The 22,005-nt window shown below is 37.0% G+C and overlaps 3 protein-coding genes across 7 annotated transcripts; 1 reads left to right on the forward strand and 2 right to left on the reverse strand.

Moving 5' to 3' along the window:
- Positions 1 to 7,019: 7,019 nt before the first annotated feature.
- On the forward strand, positions 7,020 to 12,051 carry LOC119983159 (transcription factor BHLH42-like). 4 transcript variants are annotated; one of them, XM_038826851.1, is made up of 8 exons: positions 7,020 to 7,342; positions 7,510 to 7,764; positions 9,172 to 9,268; positions 9,438 to 9,455; positions 9,537 to 9,593; positions 9,674 to 10,253; positions 10,557 to 11,428; positions 11,719 to 12,051. In XM_038826851.1, the coding sequence occupies exons 1-8, from the start codon at positions 7,239 to 7,241 to the stop codon at positions 11,800 to 11,802; spliced, it is 2,067 nt and encodes a 688-aa protein (XP_038682779.1). In that variant the 5' UTR covers positions 7,020 to 7,238; the 3' UTR covers positions 11,803 to 12,051. The 4 variants fall into 4 exon arrangements, with proteins under 4 accessions (XP_038682779.1, XP_038682780.1, XP_038682781.1 ...); XM_038826852.1 differs by having other exon boundaries at positions 7,022 to 7,342; positions 9,441 to 9,455; XM_038826853.1 differs by having other exon boundaries at positions 7,024 to 7,342; positions 9,674 to 10,241.
- Positions 12,052 to 13,897: 1,846 nt separating this feature from the next.
- On the reverse strand, positions 13,898 to 16,416 carry LOC119981656. Of its 2 annotated transcripts, none has more exons than XM_038824737.1 (5): positions 16,296 to 16,416; positions 16,085 to 16,150; positions 15,033 to 15,204; positions 14,362 to 14,451; positions 13,898 to 14,250 (listed from the first exon to the last, which is right to left on the reverse strand). In XM_038824737.1, exons 1-5 carry the CDS (start codon positions 16,392 to 16,394, stop codon positions 14,102 to 14,104), a joined length of 576 nt encoding a protein of 191 aa, XP_038680665.1. In that variant the 5' UTR covers positions 16,395 to 16,416; the 3' UTR covers positions 13,898 to 14,101. The 2 variants fall into 2 exon arrangements, with proteins under 2 accessions (XP_038680665.1, XP_038680664.1); XM_038824736.1 differs by having other exon boundaries at positions 16,085 to 16,159.
- A 1,139-nt stretch (positions 16,417 to 17,555) lies between these two features.
- On the reverse strand, positions 17,556 to 20,943 carry LOC119983081 (pentatricopeptide repeat-containing protein At4g02820, mitochondrial). The gene is made up of 2 exons (XM_038826739.1): positions 20,562 to 20,943; positions 17,556 to 19,210 (listed from the first exon to the last, which is right to left on the reverse strand). Exons 1-2 carry the CDS (start codon positions 20,841 to 20,843, stop codon positions 17,954 to 17,956), a joined length of 1,539 nt encoding a protein of 512 aa, XP_038682667.1. The 5' UTR covers positions 20,844 to 20,943; the 3' UTR covers positions 17,556 to 17,953.
- Positions 20,944 to 22,005: the final 1,062 nt, after the last annotated feature.

The following is a 22,005-nucleotide window of genomic DNA, read 5'->3' on the forward strand; positions in this document are numbered from 1 at the left end:
CGTTGGAGGATGAAAAATGTTTAGAGTCGCCACCAATTGATTTAAGGTGCAATTGGACACCGTAAAGACCTGCGAACCAGAGAAAAGGGCACGGGGATCGATTGAGTGTGGGGAAGGTGTTAGGCGCCCCACAACTCCCGTTTGAAAACGGTTACCCTAATTAAATTCATGGCTATCTTATGGATACTTGCTATTTGCAAGATATAATTGTTAAAGTTTGAATTATTATTTTCAACACACTTATCAACTTATGATGGTGTTTATTTGGAGACACACTACCAACTTTTGGTAGATTTAATTTAAAACACCAACTTATGGTGTTAATGATAAAATGTCCTACCAACTTTTGGTAGGTTTAATTTTAGATACCAACTTATGGTTTATTTAATAAAATGCCCTACCAACTTTTAGTAAGTTTAATTTTAAATACCAACTTATGGCATAAATGATAAAATGACCTACCAACTTTTGGTAGGTTTAATTTTAAATACCAACTTATGGCATAAATGATAAAATGACCTACCAACTTTTGGTAGGTTTAATTTTAAATACCAACTTATGGTATAAATGATTATTTGGAAAAGTGTCATCTATCAATTTAACCTATTATTGCCAACTTATGGCAAATTCATAAATGAAATCAAATAAGGTCCATAATTCAAATAAAGGAAATCAACTTATGATTTCTTTAATTGAAATGACCTATATTCAATTTTAAGCCTATATATTCATAATCCACACTTGTACAAATAATCCAAATAATAAATGTCAAAATTATACAAGTTGACATGAATAAGATAAATTACACAATATGGGGGGGGGCAAATATACACAAATTGCAATAAACCAAACAAAATCTTGAAATTGCTCAAGCCTCCATCAACTCGTCCAAATAATATCCAAGCCCGAGCCTCGTCCAATAAAACAAACATAAAGAGAGGGAAAAATAGAATACTCAAATGTAAATCAAGATTTAAATCGAGTCAAGACCACATTACGAGATTCACACATATCCAAACCAAGAAAATCAAATCCAAATATGGTCTCCCCCGCTTTTTCCAACAAGAAATAGAAGAAAAAAAAATGTAAAGAGAAGGGGCTCAACATATTAGTATCGAAAACACTCTCAAGCATCACATATGTCTAAGGTGAATGTAAGAAACACCAAGTCTATTCTTAGTCAACATCAGAGGATGCTAAAAATGAATCAAACATTGAAATCAAGTGTCAATAGAGTAATACTTGAGTGAAAGATATGAGGGGTATGAAGCTTCTACCAAAAAAATCCAAAGAATCGGTTTTCCCCTTTTCTCCTTCTCTCCTTCTCTTCTTTTTTTTGTTTTTGCTTCACCCAAAAGCCAAAGTCTCCTCCTTCTTCTCTCTCACGCCTCCTCTCTTCTTATTCTTTTTCTTTCCTCAATTTGTGCCACCTTTCTCTCTTTGTCTCTTTCTTTTTATTATTTTTCTTTCCCCAATTTGTGCCACACCTTTCTCTCTTTGTTCCCCCACTTTCCTTATTTCTTGGCTTTTTCTTTTTTACTTTTCCATTCTTCTAGCAAAAATCATAAAAAGATGTGACATTTAAAACAATTCTCTTATTTTTAGATATTTTCTAAGATTTGATCTTATTGGGTCAAGATTTGAGTATTTAAGGAAAGGGATTATGAATATCTATGGGCTTATAGGTCAAAGAAATGAGCTTTTGCATTTTTTGTGTTCTTTTTTCTATTTTTTCTTTTTCGGATCGGACGAAATCCGGTTACTACATAACCATCTCAGAAGCATCCCAACAATGTGTCATGCATTCATTGGGTATGGTGACATCATAACAAATGACCCATTAAAAACCACACTCAATTAATGCATGCCACACACTAATAGGATGTTTTTGAAATTGTTATTACTGGGATATTTATTATTTTTGTGTGCGATTTCCTATATATATATATATATATATATATATTTGTTTTAGGGTAGATACCTGGAGTGGTGCGAGCATGCTTGGATATTGCACAGCAGATTAAACGAGTGCTCTCGAAGCTGACTCGTCTGTCTTTAGTACTGTTGGAACTTAATCCTGGGAAAAATAAAATTATAATTATGAAAAAAAAAGAGGCGAAATACAAAATACGGGCTTATCGGTAGGTGGGAATTACGATGGTGCCATTCAAAGTAAAATTTTATTTTGGTCCCTGAAAGAGAATCTTTTTTCAACTGAGTTACTCTTATTTTAAATTTCTCAAAATGTTCACTCAAAGAAGAAAAAAATTTCAGACATGGCCACTTCGACACCAGAATAATCCATGTGGGACCGTGATGATGTCATAGAATTTTGTTAATGATATAGTAATCCATCTCCATATCATTATTAACAAAATTAACAACATATGTGGTTAATGGTATAGTGAGAAGGACTCATATATGTTGATGTTGTTAGACTGCATTGAATTTTTTTTGTAACAGAGCATTATCTTACAATGACCAAAATAAGATTTTATTGTCTCATCATTTTACATGTTGTATGCACAAAAAATAAATGTTACGAAATCACTCTGGCGCCAAATGGATTACTCCAGTGTTAGAGTGACGATGGCTCAATTTTTTCTTTCATCTTTGAGTGATCATTTTGAGAAATTTGAAACAAGAATGATTGAGTCGAAAAAAGACTTACTTTTTAAGGATAAAAATAATTGTCATGAGTTAAAAATACCATATCGGTAAGACCTGTCCCAAACAACTAATTAGGCATTTTCTCAAGCTTAAATGAGTTGGACTTAGCTCATTTGTTGGGTTTAGGAGGAATAAACCCGTGAGGGTAATCCGATGTATTCATGTGAATCGAAACCGTAAAACAAACAATATAATTGGTTATTTAGGGCATGGATTTATGATAATAAGACTTTACTCGTGCCATGCATAAGTGGAAAAGGCACTGACGTGTAACGATTGTCTGAATGTGTCAAGAAGAGGAGGAAAAGAGAATGCAGAGTGTGATTAATATGATAATCCGAGCTGGCATTTTCATGATGATAAAAACTGAATCAATCGATTAAAAAGAAAACTGCAATAGCAATTCATGAAGCCGACATTAAAAGAAGAAGAAGAATAATTATAAGGCAGGAGTGATCGACTTACCGGGGAAAAGCAGAGGAGGATGGAGGTAGGAGAAAGACGAGAGTTGTGGTGTTGTAGAGTGAGAAGAGGAGCAGGAAACATCGAAAATGTTGTGATGAGAGGACATCATGAACATGATTTGATTGGTTTTGTATTTCTGTTCATTTGCAGAGAAAGGGAGCGAGCAAATAGGGGCTTAAAAATGATTCATAAGTGATAGAGACAGAATCGACTTCCCAAGTTTTTGCCGCGAGAGCTAATAAGCGCTGTTAGGTGCATGGGATTATCAAAAACTTTTCACTCTCTCTATCTTTGCGGTCCTGATGTATCTATATATGGAAACCGGACAACCCAAAACAAATAATATAGTTTATATGTATGGGGTGTGGAACCAAAGTTGTGCGGGTCTGATGTATCCACGGGAACAGGACAACTCAAAGTGGACAATATATGGGGGTGTGGATTTCTGACACCAAAAGAGGAAAGCCTAGTTCGGAGAATTCGTGGGAGAATGCGGATGAAGCATCCTGCATGTTGAATTCCAATCTCTCCAGTCAAATGATTGAGACAGATTTGCCATTCATCGAATTTTCTATTGCGTGAGGGATGATATTCATGGGAGAATGCGGATGAAGTAGCCTGCATGTTGAATTCCAATCTCTCCAGTCAAATGATTGAGACAAATTTGGCCTTGGTCGAATTTTCTATTGCGTGAGGGAATTGGTTCCATAGCAAGAAAATTCTGCCCGTAGGGCCCATGGAGGCAAAGACTTCTCGACCATTTTGGAAACCAGTGCAGTCAATACCACGATGGAAGGAATTCCTACTGAATCAATTGGTTCCCTTTTAATCAGCTATAGAAGAGTCAGTAGTCCAACAGAAGACAAAAACAACCACACCAAAACCTATCCTGCACGAACCGCGAGATTCCCACGAGAAACCATGCACCATTAACCATTGACTCACAGCCATGCAACTAGTAGGTCTTGCCTAGAAGTTCCTTGTTTGGCAACAGCATCGTCAGCTACAGAGTTGGAAAGGTAGAACCTAATCAGGACAAAGAAAGAACTACGTACCACAAGCAATAATCACACACACAATGGAACTAAATCATCTAGAGTTTACAGTGCCTTGAAAGTTTCTCCCAAATCTGAAGGATTCCAATGCCTTGCCTTTGATTAAACGCTGATTTGATCTTGGTGTTGTTTTCACCTACCTCACAAAGTTTGTAATTAGTTGGTGGATTATCCTTATACATCTAGAGTACTATTGAATTAGTTTCCAATATAAATTAAATAATATTCGCAAACTTGCACTAATCATACACACAGCAACATAGCACTGGTATACTCACTCGAGCACACATATATGCAAAAGGAATCATTTTAAATGCACATCCAATATTCATTTGTTCATATATTGACTAATATTTTTTGGTCTCTTTTAGATTCTATATATTTTGAGATTCCAATCCCCTTTAGATGTCAACATGGCCCGTGTGTTTGTGAAATAATATAAATATTGTTGGGATATAGCGTAGCGGAAATCACACAAAGCATCACCTGTTGTTCGGATAGAACCTGAGCCTATCCATACATAAACCTCCAAAAACATCCTGCACCAATATATATATATAGGCAGAACCATGCCCACCCAAGGGTGGGCAGCCGCCCCCTTAAATTTTTTTAAAATAAATTATGTATGTATATTAGATTAAGTTTGGTAAGTCAATACATGTCCCACCTTAACCTAATAAAATATTAGTATTAATAAACTACAAGCCCAACTAAATAAGTAACCCCAAAAGATGAATGACCTAACTAACGATGATGATACATGGTCCCCTTAACCAAATAAATATTAATCACAATGAGTTAGTCATTTGAGAATTAAGGTAGGTGGAAATATTTGAGAATTAAGGTAGGTGGAAATATTGTGATACACACACACACATATATATATAACTCAAAAACAAATACGCAAATATATATATGTATATATTCATATATGTATTTCCAACCAATTTCACATCAATTCTGGTAACTCTATACTTAAAACGTTTGATATATTGATGGGTTATATATATGAAGACAATACGTAGTGATTTGTCTTCATGTGGAGCAGCATATTTCAGCTTCTCATGCTCTTATTCTCATAAATAAAACAAAATAAAAATTTTAAAAAACAAAAAACAGAGAGAACGACAGACAAGTTTGATAATTTACTAATTCCACCAGACAAGTTTGTTTTTAAGTAATTAGAATGAATTTAGGGACCATGGTACCTGATAAACATTGATCATGATTGTCAATTATCTTGTTGGGTATAGTGTTCATAATTAATAAGCATGCAAGTTGAAAATCCAAATCCTCCCACACTTTAAAAAATAATTAATATTATTCATAAAAAAAAATTATGACAGCAATAACCAATAATAATCAACACGACAAGTTATGCTCTTGTACTAAGTAACATTGTAAATGGTCCTTATCATTAAGACATCCGTCTGAGAGTGTCCGGCGATAATCTTTTTGTGTTTTTCAATTTTGTTATTGTTTCTTAGTCCTATTGATTGTATGTACTTCATTTTTATAGTAGTTCGAGTGTCTATGAATCTCAATTATTTAATTTATTGAATAATTTAATACAATCATATCTATGTCATTTTTTCGAAAAACAAAAAGACATCGGTCGGTCGATCCTCTACATATACCCAACACAAAAAACTAAAAGATTCGATCTGAAAAAAGACATATATTCCCCATATATTTTTTTATTAATTTATTGACTGAAGTCTTAACCACACTACAATATATTTAAAATTAATCAAAATACCTACTCTAATATTTTTCTAATATGCAATAACCACCAATAGGTTTCTGCCCAGAATATTTCTTTTTCTTCGGCCAGGCCCATCACTACGTTTCTGCCAAGAAAAATTCATCATATTGGGCCACAACATAATTATAGGTTCCTGGCCCAGATATCTCAAGGTATTGTACTATACTACTGTTGTTGTTGAATACGTTGGGCTCAATTTGTCTAACCCAAGCCTGACCCAAAAAAAAATTTCATCTTTCTTATTGAATATTTAATTTTACGTCCATTTTAGACATCCAAAAGTTAATATACAACAAAATTATATATATATATATATATATATATATAAAGGAGTTCTCACATGCGCATCAACTATACATACTAACTTTACGCACTTGTTTTTCAATCACAGATGCATGCAGCTGTTCTCATAACAAATGCGTGTCCCCACTTTTGTTATTCTTTATTAAAGTCATTTGATTTTAAATGCGTATAGTTGGTGCGTATGTAAGAATTCTTATATATATATATTCTAATAACTCAACCTATAATAAAGTAATTTTAATCTTTTAAAATATGACTGTGTCTAATATTAACAACTTTCTTTTCTAACAATCATCCATGCATTATGAACTTTTTCATAATTAAATACAAAAAGGAGGATATTTTGCCAAGAGTGTGGAGAAGCACGTGACGAATGAGTGTTTTGCATCATTTAGGAGATTCTTCAGACAATCTCAACGCTCATTCTTCGCCACCTAATCTCTTACCCACTCTCTTCGACACACACGCGCCACACACCAAAGCCAATCCTGACTGGTAGTAGGGAAGCTAAAACTGTCTGGTAAACCAACCAGTCACAACAAACAAACCCTAATTCTTTCTCTCTATCTCTCTCTCTCTAAAAGACTAAAACTAGTCTATTTTTCCAAGCTTAAAACTTAAAAGTGCTCTTTTACAAATAGAAGCTGCCATTTGACAACCTTTCAATTTTACTTTTTTAATTTTTTTTATTTTTCTTGCAAAAAGTGAGCATTTCTTGGGGCAATTCAAATATCTCCCTCAAAGTCATCCACCTCTCTCTCTCTCTCTCTCATCACAGTTTTCCCCACCTGACATTTCTCAGCTGGGATTAAAGGGCTTTGATTGTCAGCTGAGATTATCATTCCCTCCTTTCTGTCTATTTATTATTCTTAGAAACTCTCCATTGAATTTTTTTTTCGAAAAAGAAATTCCACTCTCGAAATCTACTTCAAATCTGGCTGGAATTAGTTCATCTGAAGAAGCTCTCTCAGCTTGTGGTGATGGCTGCACCGCCCAATAACAAGTTACAAAATATGTTGCAGGCGGCGGTGAAATCCGTTCAATGGACTTACAGTCTCTACTGGCAAATATGTCCTCAAGAAGGGTATATACACCATATATTCTATATATATATATATATATTTGATGATCTAATCAATTCATCGTTTGAATCATCTTCAAATTACATTTATGATGTCAAACTGATTAACGGTGCATGTTTAATTTGGAAAATTTTGATGTATCGATGATTAATTAGTGTACATGTCACAGGAAATTAGTGTGGACTGAAGGGTACTACAATGGAGCAATCAAAACTAGGAAAACAGTGCAACCAATGGAGGTTACTGCTGAGGAGGCATCCTTACAAAGAAGTCAACAACTAAGAGAACTCTACGACTCATTATCCGCCGGAGAGACCAACCCACCAGCGCGTCGTCCTTCCGCGTCCTTGTCACCTGAGGACTTGGCGGAGTCGGAGTGGTTTTACTTGATGTGTGTATCATTCTCATTTCCTCCAGGGGTAGGGTAAGTCATTGTTATAATTTGACTTCTAGCCTTGTTTTATTATCGAAAACAATAAAAATCTCAGCAGTTAGTATCACAATTATTCTAACTACTGAATTCGTTGGTTCCACATATGCCACATAATACACATAAAATCATGTGCGTACAATTCAATAGCTGAGATAACTGATATATCAATTGCTAGGATCCCTATCATAACTGTTTCTTTATTAACTTCAATGCAAAAATTTATTCTTCTTCTTTTTATGAATATAGTGAAACTCATTGAATGAATTTGCACCCAAAAATGTTAAGTATTTGACCGATATTGTCATATTGTGTTTGTCACGCTTTATCGTGTATGTATGTCTGTGTGTGTGTATATATATATGTATGTATGTATGTATGTATGTATGTATGAACAAGGCTAAGTAGATATATGAATTTTGTGCACCTACACTCCTTTTTCTCTCAAGATTTTTGTATAACAGAAATTTAAATTTTCCATTCCTAGGTATCTCCCATTTATGATAGCAAGAACGTAATTCAATTCATAACTATATGAAGAGTGAAATGAAATTGGGGACAGTTGTGTGAAGCTTAAATGCGAACTGGCTATATAAATTGTGAGAAAGAGAGAGTACGTACACACAAGAAGAGAGTAATTGAAACTGTTTCATTGCAGAGCCAGTTGTATATATGTCTAATGAGAATAGTATGAGACCACATGTATGCACCAAAACCTGTTGTTGCTGTGAAGTTGATGTTGCATGAATTTATAGTATGAGTGTTAGGTGAAGGACTTGATTTCATCTTCTTTTCTTGTTAGCATTTGATATTAAATGTTGTCTCTAGCTAGGTCCTCTGGGATTGATGATTGGATCCTCGTCGAAGTAAAAGAAATGTCAACATTGGAAAGATACGTCCTTGAACAAATTCAAGATTGAAAACTACTATTAATTAAATATACCTTAAAAAATAGCATGTTGATTCTTGAGGGGTGTGTGTAAATATGTAATAAAACAATTGAGTCATAAGATATGCATGGTTTCATTGGAAAAAGAGAATGCGGAGTTTTTTTTCCTCTCAAAGTTAGTGTGACGTTCGGAAACCTGGAGGAACTATATGGACAACAACACATGCCTAAAATCGGTGGTAAAGTCGATAGAATCACAACGGGACGTGAAGTTTTTTGAATTCTATTATATATGTTTTTTTCTCTCAAAGTTTTTGTGAAGTCCGGAAACCTGGAGGAACTGTATGGACAACAACACATGTCTCAAGTCGGTGGTAAAGTCAATAGAACCACAACGGGACGTGAAGTTTTTTGAATTCTATTATATATGTTTTGAGTTAGAATTCAAAAATGGATTTGAGGCTTTGAGAGATATTAATGTTAATAGAAGAGGGTGATATATATATATGTAGGTTACCAGGGAAGGCGTATGCAAGGAGGCAGCACGTATGGCTTACTGGTGCAAACGAAGTCGACAGTAAAACATTTTCAAGAGCTATTCTTGCTAAGGTGTCAAAATTACTTTCCTTCCTTTCAATACAAGCATTTTCAATAAGAAAAAACCCATAAGCTAAGCGAATAATATTTATAGTAAAATTATATATGTACCACATATTAGCCCTTAAAATTGCAAGCAACTGATCGATAAGTACCTTGTTTTCTGTCTTGCAATGTGAAGCAGAGCGCTCGAATACAGGTAAAAACTACGTCCAACCCATGCAATATTTTTTACATATATATATATATATAATGGATCATTAAGAAGCTCATATTGCAGACTGTTGTATGCATTCCTCTTCTTGATGGTATTGTAGAGCTCGGCTCCACAGATAAGGTAATTAAAACAAAATCTCTTCCAATAATTTCAAATTACTCACATTTTACGCATATGTAATTAGCTTTCTATAATTTAAGGTTCAAGAAGACCTTGCCTTTGTGCAACATATCAAAACATTCTTCAATGACCAAAACACCCACCACCGCCCCCTTCCTCCCCCACCCAAACCAGCCCTTTCCGGACACTCCACCTCCAATAATCCTCCTTCTTATTCATCCGACCACCTTCACAGCTTCCACTCTTCGCCACTCCCCGCCTTGTACGCCACCACCGATCCTCCAGTAATGGCCAATCAAGTGGAGGATGAAGAGGAAGATGATGATGAAGATGAGGAAGAGGAGGAGGAGGAGGAATTGGATTCTGAAATCCAAACGGAACGTAATACCATCGCGGTGCCAGCTCAGAACGTTGAAGCGATAGCTGAGCCAAGTGAGCTGATGCAGCTGGAAATGTCGGAGGATATACGGCTTGGCTCGCCTGATGATGGTTCCAATAATCTGGACTCGGGTTTCAACATGCTGGGAGGAAATACTAATGCGGTGGATCAACAAGGGCGAGCTGAATCGTTTAGGGATGAGTTGACTCGGAGGTGGCAGGTCGTGCAGGACCCTTTGAGCGGTAGCCTTCAACCGCCGCCAAATTCAGGTACAAACTCTGGTACGTAGGTTTGGGAACACTACTTTAGAGTTCTAATTTCAAATATGCTATGGATCACAGTATTTTTTATCTCAGTTATCTCAAATGTAATGATGAACGCACTGAGACCGCGGGCTTCACAAGCCCAACATGATCCATATGAAGTTGTTTACGTTCATCATGGCATTTGGGATAGATGAAAATGATGATCAGATTAAATTCAGGAAATTATTCATACATCCATGCAAAGCATGCATGTTCTTTCCTTATGAGTGGGTCCCACAGAGCACGTGCCTTCTAATATTTGAAAATTTTATTTTGTAGGTCCCACTTCACTGGAAGATCAAGTGACCCAAGAAGACACCCACTACTCCCAAACGGTCTCCACCATCATCCAAAGCCAACAAAAACGATGGGCCGAGTCATACTCTACGGCCTACTTAACTTACTCCACCCAATCAGCTTTTGCCAAGTGGACAACCCGCTCTGACCACCACCACATCCTCCACGTCCCCGTGGAGGGCACCTCCCAGTGGCTCCTCAAGTACATCCTCTTTACCGTCCCTTATCTTCACACCAAATACCGCGAAGAGAACTCTCCCAAATCACGCGAAGGAGACACGCGCTTCCGTAAAGGAACACCGCAGGAGGAGGTCAGCGCCAACCACGTCCTGGCAGAGCGCCGCCGCCGCGAAAAGCTCAATGAGAGGTTCATCATATTAAGGTCACTGGTCCCATTCGTGACCAAAATGGACAAGGCCTCCATTTTAGGAGACACAATCGAGTATGTGAAGCAATTGCGGAACAAGATTCAAGATCTCGAGGCAAGTAACCGTCAGATGGAGACTGATCAACGTTCAAGATCGGGGGAGCCGCAGAGGAGTAGTAGTTTGAATTTGAAAGAACAGAGAAGCGGAGTGACGGTTGTGGACCGGGCCAGGGTGGGCCTTGGGCCTGGGTCGGAGAAGAAAAAATTGAGAATTGTGGAGGGGAGTGGATCGCCTGCAGTAATTGAGGCGGGGACATCGGTGGAGGTTTCGATTATAGAGAGCGACGCGTTGTTGGAGCTGCAATGTGCGCATAGGGAAGGATTGTTGCTTGATATAATGCAATTGTTGAGGGAGCTCCGGATTGAGACCACAGCAGTACAGTCTTCTTCCAACAATGGTGTTTTTGTGGCCGAATTGAGGGCCAGGGTATGCTCTTCTTTTCTTTTCTACTTTTTTTTTTTGGTAACCTAGTAACCACCAAGCCCAATACGTCCTTCATATAATTAAATGGACGTAAATTTCAAACTGTCAGGATAGCTCGCATCATACTAGTGACAAGTAAAATTGCATGAAACTCATGCGAGTAGGGGCCTGAAAGTGTGATAAGCTCACGAAACCAGAATTCCATATGAAAGTATATGCTATAATAGTATTTAAAATATATAATTTTGAAGAGGATGAGAAAGTTAACCATGGTTTGAATGTTGGAATTGCAGGTGAAGGAGAGTATTGTAAACGGGAAGAAGATTAGCATTACAGAGGTTAAGAGGGCAATTAATCAAATCATACCACAGCCATGACGACTTATAAGGCATTTGTAGAGTAGAAGTAAGAACTGTGTACAGATGTATTGGTAATAATCCTTCAATTGTAACTGATACTGTGTGTTTTTTTAAAAAAAAAAAAAACAGGGGTTTGGGGAGGGGGTAGGATTCGAACCCACAACCTAATGAGTGGATGATTCCTTACATGTAATGTGATTGTCGTTCAACTAATGGTGATCCCTTATATGTATGTTGTTAAGTAACATACAATTAGTTAATTCATTATCCCTAATTATATATCACTTGGAAAAGGCACCAATGGTTGATTTGATCATAAGGAGGGAGAAAATTGAGATTCGGGCCGGGCTTTTGAGTAGAACTAAGGGAGAAGTATTGAAAACACCCCTCTACTTTACAAAACGGGTCAATTAAGCCCTTTTACTTTTTTTTCGGGTCATTCAAGCCTTCGTACTTCGAAGAATGGGCTAAACAAGCCCCTCTTGCTCATTCCGTTATAACGGCGCTGAGGTGACCGTTAAACGTGGCATGACATGTGACGTTGACCACTAAAATAATGACACATGTCATTTATACACTATTAATTAAAATATAAAAAAACTGAAAAAGTAGAATCATCTTCTCCGGTGAAACTCCATCTCCGGTGAGTGAGTAACAAAACCAAGGAAGCGAGATCACATGTCCTCCCTCCCTCTCTCTCTCCAGCAGCCATGGAAGCGACCCCAAGGCCCGATCCCAAATCTCAGCCCACCCGTTTCAAGATCTATTATCTGCACACTCCTCCCTCCCTCCTTCCATTCATTTACTTTCTAGTTCTAGTCATGATTTCTCAAATTTCATAAAGCCAATCATGAATCTACTTTATTCACCACAACTTTCAAAATCAAGCCAAATAATATCTTGAAACCCATACTTCCATCAACTAGGAACTTTCACTGGTTCACTCGCTGACGACCGAAGAAATCTTCATCTTCATTGCTGCACGAGTTCACCGCATCTGGTTTGGTTATCGATACTGCACACTCTAGGTATTTGGTTTTTAGGGGTTTTTTGGGTTTCAAAGAGGAATTTATTCTTTTTTAGTTTATTTTGATGAAAATTATTCTTATTTTCATTAATATTTGTTGGCCATGTCATTTCACAAGTAATTGTTTAATTTCTTTAAAAAAGCCACATAGGGGGAAAAAAAAAATAGCCACGCAAGATGAATTTAACGTCTAAAAGCTTAGAGGGCTAACGAGCTCATTCTTCAAAGTAGAGGGATTTGAATGATCTAAAAAAAGTAAAAGGGCTTAATCGACCCGTTTTACAAAGTAGATGAGCTTTTTCAATACTTCTCCCTAAAACTAATGAATTATATCCTTGCCCAAACCCGAACCAGCCCATGATCAGCTAAATTGGAATGGATGGGTCTTTCCTACTAAAGTTGGTTTCAATTACGGGCCCTCAGGCTCAGGCCCCCAAAAAAAATATGAGTCAAGTCGGTATTTTCTTTTAAATCTTATTTACCAGAAAATTTAAAATAAATTTTAATTACATAAATATTTTTCAATGTGAATTAGTTATTCACAAGTGTAGCTATAATATCCATAGGTAACATTAACCACTTAGCAATAGCCTAACTAGTTATCTCTTCATACTTAAGAGGTAAAAAATCTCGTCTGAGGTCGGAAGTTTGATTTCAAACTGACACATCTATTTTCAAGTGGTTTTGTGTTAGACAGTGGACTATCCTGTCCAAAGAATAGAAGTGATGATTTGACTCATGTTTGTTTGGTAATTCATAGGCATGGCTAGCTAGAAAACGAAAATGACTTATATTCCGAATATTTTCGTCCATAACTGGTCATAACAGTATTACGTTATTTAATTACATTGAATTTCGTTATTATGTTGTCTAATTACATTGATTTTCGTCATTACATTGACTTTCATTATTACGTTGTCTAATTATATTTTATGGATGATTATAGCTGAATTTGTTAGGGATACGAAGCACTATCGGCTAGAATATCAATACATAACATCTTGTAATCCTAAACCCATTTCATTGGACATATATATATCCTAGCTAGCAATCAAATAACATTTTCCAGAAACATTCAAGATGGAGTTTAAAAATAAAATTTATTCTTATATAAATGACATATCGACAGGACCTTATTATGCTGTTTATTGTGTATAATACATTTAATACTTGTCTAAGTGTTAATTAAGCACCAGCAAAGCAAGGAAACGGGAGCAGTTCCAATATTCCCTATTTTATGGTATATGCATGTTGGCATGACAACATCCCCTGCTGACTTGGAGATCGAGGCTAGTAAGTCCACTCCTTGGGGAGAAATAACTCCGGCGATGTATTTTCATTTTGAGAAAGCGAGCAACGTTGGGTTGATTTCTCATTACCTTCATTGCTTTTCATTGCATCGCCATCGCCATCGCGGTCTTTGGCATTGTTATTGTTGTCTGCAAGTATATGTTCGTTGTTACTGATTATATATAGTACTTGTATAGTGAAGAACGTCATTTTTATATGGAAATAAAAAAAAGGGATCATAAATGTAAATAATTAGTTACCTTGGTGATTAGCTATTTTGGGGCCTAATGTATGCCCATTCTTTTTGAGTGCCTCGATTACACGGAAAGGAATCAGAGCCACATGAGAACCTGCAAAGTTGACACCACAATTAGGAGATAATATGAACATCAAAATGCATGGTCATGTAATTTGGCTACCAAGAGTAGTTTTGCTCTCGATGGGAATTAAACTGAATACCTCCCGAATCCATATCACAATTTTATAATATGAAGATCCAAAATGGTCATATATATAATGTCGAATCATGGATTATAACACAAGCATGGGACTCTCTAACTCAAAAGTTTAAACTCAGCCAACACTCCCCCCTTACACACAAGTCGTCAAATATGGGCCTCTTTTTTGGACCCTTCAAATCCCGGTGCGCACTTTGGTCTATCACCAAATGTGTGTAGCCTTCCTTGGATTTACACAAAAGCTGCCCACCTTTAGGCTCTTTTTTTCTTCAAATGGGCCTCTTACTTTCCCCAAATCTGCTAAAAAGTAGGCTCTGAAACCATGTTAAAAATTATGGACCTAAGGCCCATCCTACCTGTTTGGGCCTAAAATTGAGCAATGACTCATGCCCATGCATTTGTGTGTCCATACTCCATACACATGTTTATCCAGATAAATATGTACCAAAAAACAATAGAAGAATTGTCTGTACCCGATTTCATGCCGGGACCAAACTTATTGCCATTGTGGGGAAAAAAAACTCCTGTTCCGGGCGACTTTTGCCATGTATCAAGAAAAACGGCCTGCATTCCGGAGCCTCGAGGTGGTGGATAATTGGGAATTTTTGGCCGTTGATGGCCTCTTTGGCTGCCCTTTGAGTTTTGCTGATACATTAACATGTAAGTAATAAGAGAATCAGTAATTAATCATGCAGCCTTTAAACAAAATTCAGTATTTTTACCTTTATATATGTTTTCTTTCTTAGAAAATCTTAAACACAATATTGAATAATGAATTTAAAATTAGATACAAATGTCATATTATCTTGAAGGCCTACTATTTTTGAATTCTGGTATGATTAATTGGCACAATTAATGTACAAATTTTCTACAAAATTAATTGGCTTTAATATCTCACCCATTGAAACACCATTCATAGCTTTTCTCTACCAACTCACCTTTAATTTTGTTTCCATTCTCAACCACAAACCTCTCCTTTTATTTCTATGTATGTATAGTTGTTTTGTGGGTATATATATTCATAAAATAAGAAAGCTATTAATCACCAATCCAACTAACACAAAAAATGATTCATCAATCATCCAAGAAAAAAAATTAAAAGTCAATATGTAATATCCAATGTCATCAACTAAATATTTTCATTCATAAAACCGTTACAAAGATAGAATATTCACTTGCTTTTTGAATTCATATAAATTCTCAAATTTGCAATCTTTCCATTCACTCTACTCTCACTAAACAATTTATTCATAACCATTAAATCCAATTGTATATATTCACATCGATCTAACCAACAAATCATGTTATTCATGTTACACTACCATTAGATTCTTTTTCTTTTTTCATAATGAACCATAGGATTGTTAAACTTCTGACATTTCTAGGTCTTGATTTACTTCACCACCCTAGAATATATATATATATATATATATATATATATATATATATATATATATATATTCAATCAAAAAAAGAAAAGAAAAGAAAAGAAAAGAAAAGAAGTAGAAAAAGGAGAAATCTTTACCGATTGAGGACGTTCGACAGGCAGGTTAGAGTGACCGCGGCGATGGCCCTGCTGGTGCCTCCGATTCTTCACCACCTACAAAGAGATTTAACAAATCGCGTCGCCAACAGAAAGTTTCATAGCGAATCTCAAATATATACACAAAAAACACGACAAAAACATAAAATGAAATCAAAACATACGATGTTGAGAATCAATCAGACAAACCAACCTTGGCATCGCCGCTTATTGTCTCAACGTTGGGAACGTGAGAGGGACGCCTTGACAGTCTTTCTTGGAGACCGACATTCCCCTTATTAGCGGCAGCCATGAGAGAGAGAGTGAGAGATGGGTTGGGAGGATTTCTATGCTCCAACTTCTGACCTGCAACTTAGCTACTTACTTACGTGTGTATATATAGGAGAAGATTGCGAAGATGATTGACAGAAATTTTATATTTATATATATATGGGACATTTTGAATCCCACTCTCTGCCTAACCACGCGTGAAGCAACGCATTCCTTAATTAGGGAGTGAACGTCAATTTACGGATTTACCCTCACGTCAGGCACAGGAGTTGAGTAGTTGACGAAGGAGACTGTGGAGGACTCCTGTATCTGAATTTTTCGCATGGGCAAGTGCGTGGACATAAAAGTCATTTAATACAAAGAGTCCGGATTAAAATGGTAATAATGATTAATGATCACCTGGGGACTGTAGAGTAAAAAGAGAGAAACAACCAGGGGCATTAAAGTCTTTTCGATCGATATAAACCGTCAAGGTCAAGCAACGCATGTACGTGGACGTGGGTTGGGTCGTGGTCGGTAAACTTCTCCATGTATCTTTGGTTGTTGCAGTTACTCTTGACGTAACGCTCTGACGCAGCCGCACCATAATCCCATAACATACATTTTCTTTTAATTTAGCCTCAAGGTCAAGAGATCCTGAGTTAATACTCTTAATGGTCACGCACTGTGATTTAATCCAACTTATCTTAACTCAGAGAGATCATGAGTTCGATTCTCACTTAAAACAATACTCTTGTGACCATCCACTCTGTTTAGCCCCACTTATCAAGTCGCGTAAAAATTTTCTATGCGCGTAGACCTAACGGCTGAAATTTAGGGCCATATCATAAACTTGTAGGATATCGTTCTTAATTTAAAAGAAAATATTGATCATTTTTAATTACATTATCTGATGTTGGTGATCGGTTGAATACAAGACTCTTGGTACAGTATCATTTTAAATACGCAAGGTCTAGTGTTTCAAGTATGGTTTCCGAACCACCACAACTAACCTCTACCTGAACACAAAGGACATGTTTGGTTTGGGAAAGTGATTAGGTTGATAAGCCTATACAGAGGCAATCCAGAGGTATGAGGGTTGTTATTGGTGAACTACTTACTTATAATATCATACATGCCCTAGTCCATGTGGGTTTGATTTGAAGACTAGAAAATCAGTTTAATCCAATAACTAATATTGTCATAGGAAAATTAAATGACGAATTGCATAACCAATCCACTTCAAATCTGTAATCAACAGACCTAATACAACGGTCAGCATAATATAAAACAGAGTAAAATGAACAAAGAGGGCGAAAAAATCGCAGCAAAATTCTCTTTGGATGAGTATCTAGGCATCCTCACAATGTTTTATCTCGATAGTTCCAATGATTCTAACATAATTCCAAATAACTGCATTCATGATAAACAATTTGTCTATCATTGATGGCAAAGGACTCTTCAGCCTTTCATCAATTGCTTCCTTGAGATGCACAGTGAGATAGTATTCAGCCAAAACTAGATGGAGAATTTTTCACTACACATGCAGTGACAAAGCACTCATACCTTCAACATGATTTTCTTACCTCAAATTTCTTCTACTTAGGAATAATGAGTTGGAACTTCGCTTATGCACATTTTGCTGGTCATTTTTATGAGCTCATGTGTCTCTTCGTCCAACTGCACATTATCCTTTTCCATACGCTCTGCAACTATAAGTGGCATCTTTCCTGCATTAGCATAAGTACGTAAAAGAGAATTATATACCTCAGTACTCACATGGCCAGCACCCCGTAGAATGGCCAAAAACTGCTCTGCTGTTCCAATATTCCCCTGTTCTTCAAGCATCTTCAGTATATCTCTAACCAACTTTCTATCGGCATTCCATTTTTTCACACAGCCAAGGGCCTTCTTAAAGCAATCTATTACTTTTTCTATGCGCTTCTCTTTCAGATTGCCCCACGTAAGAAGCTCCCAAGTAGTGTAAGAAGGAGTGATGCCCTTCTGCAACATCCGTTGGGAAAACTTTTCAGCCATTTCCATCTGGTTTCTATTGATATAAGCCGCAAGAAGTACATTAGATAGCTTAGAATCACGAGTTCCAGAAACTGATTCCCATTCCGTGTATACCTTTTCAGCTTCTTCAAGATCTTCAAGCTTCACAAGTGAAGATATCATGCTCATGTATTCAGCATCATTCAATTTGCGAAAGCATGACTTCATATTTTCCCAAATTCGTCGAACCCCATCTTTATCCCCCATGTTTGTACGCAAAGTGAGGAGGGAGGAATAAGCAAGGCGGTTTTTGCGAGAAGCCCTCTTCTCCATCTCATTCAAAGTAGATGCCGCTTTTGTAAGGAGCTCATTTTTCATGTACAAATTGGTCAATGCACTGTATGTCACCCAGTCTGGTTCTATTTTCGCTTTCTTCAACTCAATAAATGTTTTTTCTGCACTTTCCACATTGTTTTGTGAGGCACATACACTTAGCAATAGATTGTAAGTAAAAACATCAGGCGAAGTGTTCATCTTTAGCTTCTGAATCAGTCCTTGAACCTTCTCCAATTGCCCATTAGAAATGTACAGAGATAGCATGTGGTTATAAGCATGGGGATTCTTCAAGAAATCACATTCTGACATTTTTTCCATCAGTGCCTCAGCTTCAGCAGACATCTTATTCTGGACATAGGTGTGGAGAAGAGCTGTGCAAGTTGCTGGCCCTCTCATCCGATCAGGAAGATCTTCAAAGAACTTTTCTGCACTAGCTAAATTACGAACTTTAGCAATCAAGTCCAAATGAATGGCATAATCACCGGGTAACAGCTTAATATCTTGCTGTAAAGTCATCCATTCACAAATCTGCATGGCAAATCAAAAGAATATATTATGTATAAGGTCAATCATGAAAGAGAAATATAACTCAGACAAAGGTAATACAAATGGGCCAGCAACTCCAGAACTCTTTAGTTTCCATCATTTCCGACACATTAAAGGTTTCAATATGCCATACAAGCTTTGTATTATCGCCACAGTTTCACTGAATCCAACATGAATCTCAAGAAACCTTGTGTACAAATTTCAGATCATGCCCAGCATCTACTAATTCTCAGAGAGTCAAATTGCTTGTGATTGCAAAAAAATAACACAAATCCTACAGTTATTACGCATTCATATTCAGCTTTACGCACGTCATAATTTATCATATTATAGGAAGTATTACACAAAGGCCCCTTCTACTTTATTTCACCTTTCCTACCTAAAGGATAACTTGTACTGAGTTTCCCCTCGGTTTTAAAACAATTGCTAAAGAAAAAATGATACAAGCCAATTTTTTATTAGACTAGGGCGGCAAATGCAAACAAATTAATCTGAAATAAGTCAAATAACAGAAGCCATTATGTTTACTAATTAACACATATGATTTCCTGGCTTCAAGAAACTGAAACAAAAGTAGGAGGCTACACTCCCTCCCTCTCTATATCTTGTTATCAAGAAAAACAAACTGTTTCTTTATCATAGTTGTCAAAGCAACTGCATCACTACCATATTGTTGTCCGCCATGTTGTTTTTCGACTTCATATGGCTGTACGCTCGGCTAGAAGCACATGCTTTTTTTCATTCAAAAAGTATCTTTTATTTCATTCAATCAGTATGTTGATATCTATGCCATGGGGCAACCAAAGATTATGGCAAAACACCTTCTAGCTGAATGCTATTGCTACCACTTTTGAACTTTGATGGCTGGAGAACCAAGAAAAGTAATCACAAGAGAATTCTCCTCCAAATGAGAAGCAAAGTGTGAATTTTCAAAAAAATCTAACTCGCAGGAAGAAAAAAAGGACTCGCAAAGTAAAAGGTATTCAAGACATCATTGGCAGGAAAATTCATATCTCCAAAATAAACTTTAATCAAATGCATTTAGGTCAATGTTGAATTGCTAAGCAAGAAGGAAATAACAAGGGCATATAAAAACAGCTCTAAATTTATCCTAACAATGGCCTTTACAATAATCCGATTGTCACCACAGAACTTCAATGTTAAGGTAACCTATTATCCCTTCAAAATATGTAACCTATTATCCCAAAAACCTTCCTTCTCCACTGATAAAAGCAACCATTCTTTCAAAAGAAGATGCAAATAGAACATTTATGTGCAATTAAAAGTAATACTGGATTCAAAATCGAAAGTGAACGAGCAGAGAAATTCAGACCTCCAATGCGTGCTTGTAGCGCTTGTGTTTGCGAAGTTCCTTGACAATACGGTTGAGCTCGTACTTGCGGACCGTATGGCCTTCTTCTTTCCATTTCCTTATGGAAATCACGGCACTGCGTTTCGAGAACACCAAGCTCAGAAGCCTCTTCCCCAGAGTATCACGTCCGTTACCGCCGGAGCCTGTGACGCCGCCATGCGTAACAACAGCCTTGTCCACCACCGCTTCCGCCGAGAAGTGGCGCACTACGAGGGCAAGGGTTCCGCGAAATGGTCGGAGCATCCTTTACAGAAGCCCGGTAACTGTACAACGGGCTAGTGATTTTGTCCGCGGTACCAAGCGTCGCCGTCTCGACTTCTGTCTTTGATGGAACGCAAGTATGAAAGTATGAAACAACGAGCCGGTCGTGTTAACTGTTTATGGACCGGGCCTGAGCCCTTGGTCGTTTAAATGTGAAGTGGGCTGGGCTACCAACAAAACCAACTCATAAGTCATTCTGGGCCCATTACTCTCGTTTGAAGAAAAAAAAGTTGCCACTCCTAATTTTGATGATCAAATGGGCCGGATTTCAAGGGAATGAAAGATATGTATTTATTTAGAACTCTATATGGCTCTTAAATGGAACAAATTCCCTTCGTGTAATGGGGTTTATCCATCGATCTCGACCAGTTATAGCCATATAGGATGCAATAGAAATCAAAAAATATAATTCAGCTCTACTCTTAGCAACCCCAAGACACTCGAGCCAACTTTTAAAAAGGGATTTGGGGTTCCGAGTAAAAGTTGGAAAAATTTTAAAAATAGAAAAACAAAAATATGATGTTATGTGATGTGACAACCTTTTAAATCATCGGATTCAAAGTGCAAATCCTATAATTTTAAATGAATTGCTAAGCCCTCGGATACCATAAAAATATTGTTAGTGCATATTTGTTACTGTTATCTAAAACTCAAGTTATTTGCAAGGTTTTGAAAACTAGATTGAACGTCAAATCGGAAAATCTATCGATTCAATCAAATAATACAACTTCCTAAATTCTCGATTCATTGGCACAAACCAAATTGGATACATGATTGGTCACCAGTCGAAATGATTAGATCGGCCAGTCTTGTTTTCAAAACCTTAGTTATTTGGAGAGCATGTGTATGATTAGGGATAGAGGTGTAAAGTGTACAACGTGACCCACAATTACGCCCAGAGGTGCAAAGTGGGTGGGTGGGTGGGTCGACCCGTCCTCAAATCAATTGCCTGGCATGCTTACGGCCCAAAGGTAGCTCAATGTATAAACCCTATGTACTAACCATTACACCACAACATCTTTTGTAATATCTATTCGACTATTCCCTTATTTAACTATTCAAAACTTTAAAAAATAAAATAAAATCGGGTCGGGCCAGGCTGGAAACCCCAGCCTCGTCGGTGAAGATGTGCTGGCCGTTGACG

This window comes from Tripterygium wilfordii, chromosome 17 (genome assembly GCF_013401445.1).
Source record: "Tripterygium wilfordii isolate XIE 37 chromosome 17, ASM1340144v1, whole genome shotgun sequence".
Lineage (NCBI taxonomy): Eukaryota > Viridiplantae > Streptophyta > Magnoliopsida > Celastrales > Celastraceae > Tripterygium > Tripterygium wilfordii.

Coding starts and splice junctions, on each gene's coding strand:
- LOC119981656 (XM_038824736.1), bottom strand. CDS start 16,394: ATGGCTGCCGCTAATAAGGGGAATGTCGGTCTCCAAGAAAGACTGTCA. Junction 14,452..15,032: donor TGGTCCCGGCATGAAATCGG/GTACAGACAATT, acceptor TCAACTTTGCAG/GTTCTCATGTGGCTCTGATT. Junction 14,251..14,361: donor CAAAATAGCTAATCACCAAG/GTAACTAATTAT, acceptor ATATACTTGCAG/ACAACAATAACAATGCCAAA.
- LOC119983081 (XM_038826739.1), bottom strand. CDS start 20,843: ATGCTCCGACCATTTCGCGGAACCCTTGCCCTCGTAGTGCGCCACTTC. Junction 19,211..20,561: donor GCTACAAGCACGCATTGGAG/GTCTGAATTTCT, acceptor TTTGCCATGCAG/ATTTGTGAATGGATGACTTT.
- LOC119983159 (XM_038826851.1), top strand. CDS start 7,239: ATGGCTGCACCGCCCAATAACAAGTTACAAAATATGTTGCAGGCGGCG. Junction 7,765..9,171: donor TCATTTCCTCCAGGGGTAGG/GTAAGTCATTGT, acceptor ATATATATGTAG/GTTACCAGGGAAGGCGTATG. Junction 11,429..11,718: donor TGGCCGAATTGAGGGCCAGG/GTATGCTCTTCT, acceptor TTGGAATTGCAG/GTGAAGGAGAGTATTGTAAA.